Source organism: Vicia villosa, linkage group LG6 (genome assembly GCF_029867415.1).
Source record: "Vicia villosa cultivar HV-30 ecotype Madison, WI linkage group LG6, Vvil1.0, whole genome shotgun sequence".
Taxonomy (NCBI): domain Eukaryota; kingdom Viridiplantae; phylum Streptophyta; class Magnoliopsida; order Fabales; family Fabaceae; genus Vicia; species Vicia villosa.
In genome coordinates this window covers 55565008-55566830 of record NC_081185.1, presented here as the reverse complement: position 1 = coordinate 55566830, position 1823 = coordinate 55565008, and the positions used below count along the sequence as shown (strand labels likewise).

General features: G+C 40.4%; 1 protein-coding gene across 1 annotated transcript; it reads left to right on the top strand.

Moving 5' to 3' along the window:
• Nucleotides 1-686: 686 nt before the first annotated feature.
• LOC131613685 (uncharacterized) lies at nucleotides 687-1493 on the top strand. Its single transcript, XM_058885333.1, has 2 exons — nucleotides 687-1144; nucleotides 1223-1493. Exons 1-2 carry the CDS (start codon nucleotides 687-689, stop codon nucleotides 1491-1493), a joined length of 729 nt encoding a protein of 242 aa, XP_058741316.1.
• The last annotated feature ends 330 nt before the right edge of the window (nucleotides 1494-1823 follow it).

Here is a 1823-nt window from a genome sequence, read left to right as displayed (position 1 = left end):
CTCTTCCATGATATGATTCACAAAGAAATTGATATTTATGTGGATGACATGATTGCCAAGTCTGCATCAGAAGAAGAACACGTGGGGTCCTTACTGAAGTTGTTCCAACATTTGAGAAAATACAAGCTGCGTCTGAATCCAAGTAAGTGCACATTTGGTGTCCGCTCTAGAAACCAGGTTTCATTGTTAACCAAAGAGGTATTGAGGTTGACCCCGACAAAGTCAAAGCCATTCAACAAATGCCTCCTCCAAAAACAGAAAAACAAGTCAGAGGATATCTTGGACGATTGAATTACATCTCCAGATTTATCTCTCATATGACTGCAACTTGTGGACCAATCTTTAAGCTTCTCCGCAAAGACCAAGAATGTAAATGGACGGACGAATGTTAGAAAGCTTTTGAGAATATCAAAGAATACCTACTGGAACCTCCAATTTTTAGCCTTCCAGTGGAAGGAAGACCTTTGATCATGTATTTGACCGTACTTGAAGATTCTATGGGGTGTGTCCTGGGTCAGCAAGACGAGTCTGGTCGAAAAGAGTATGCCATTTATTACTTGAGCAAAAAGTATAACGACTGTGAAACAAGATATTCACTACTCGAGAAAACTTGCTGCACTCTTGTATGGGCTGCTCGCCGGCTAAGGTAGTACATGTTTACTCAGACGACATATCTCATATCCAAAATGGATCCAATCAAATACTTGCTTGAAAAGCCCGCGTTAACTGGAAGAATTGCCCGGTGGCAGATGTTATTAGCCGAGTACGACATCCAATATCGTGCCCAAAAAGCTATAAAAGGAAGTGTTTTACACGATCATTTGGCCTCCCAACCTATTGATGATAATCAATCTTTACAAGATGACTTCCTAGGTGAAGAAATCATGTATTTGAAAACAAAAGATTATGAGGAACCTTTAAATGGAGAAGGACCTGATCCCGAATCACGATGGGGTTTGATCTTTGATAGAGCTGTTAATGCTTATGGTAGAGGAATTGGGGCAATCATTGTTATGCCACAAGGTTCTCATGTATCATTCACTACAAGACTGATGTTTGACTGCACCAACAATATGGCAGAGTACGAAGCTTCTAAAATGGGACTAGAAGAAGCCATTGATCTTATAATCAAGATTCTGGATGTGTATGGAGATTCTGCTCTAGTCAATAATCAGATCAAAGGAGAATGGGAATCTCGTCATCCTGGTTTAATTCCTTATAGAGATTATGCTCGAAGACTGCTAACCTTCTTCAACAAAGTTGAATTCCATCACATACCTCGTGAGAAAAATCAAATGGCAGATGCATTGGCTACTCTAGCTTCCATGTTTCAAGTGAAGTTTCCAAATGAAGCTCCTCAGATTACAATCATGCGCCTGGATAGGCCGACTCATGTATTCACTACTGAAGTTGTCACAGATGACAAGTCGTGGTTTTATGACAAAAACAAGAGTAGCCACCTGGGGCATCTAGCAAAGACAAGAGAACTTTGAGAAGATTGTCCGGTAATTTCTTCCTAACTGGAGATGTTCTCTACAAAAGGAATTTTGACATGGTATTGCTCAGATGCGTGGATAGACACGTAACAAACCAATTAATGCAAGAAATTCATGAAGGATCTTTTGGCAGTCATGCCGACGGACATGCAATGACGAGAAAGATATTGAGAGCGGGTTACTATTGGGTGACAATGGAATCTGACTGTTACAGATATGCAAAGAAGTGCCACAAATGTAAGATCTATGCTGATAAGATCCATGTGCCTCCGACTCTTCTTAACGTTATCTCCTCTCCATGGCATTTCTTTATGTAGGGAATTGATA

Coding starts and splice junctions, on each gene's coding strand:
- LOC131613685 (XM_058885333.1), top strand. CDS start 687: ATGGATCCAATCAAATACTTGCTTGAAAAGCCCGCGTTAACTGGAAGA. Junction 1,145..1,222: donor ATAATCAAGATTCTGGATGT/GTATGGAGATTC, acceptor AATTCCTTATAG/AGATTATGCTCGAAGACTGC.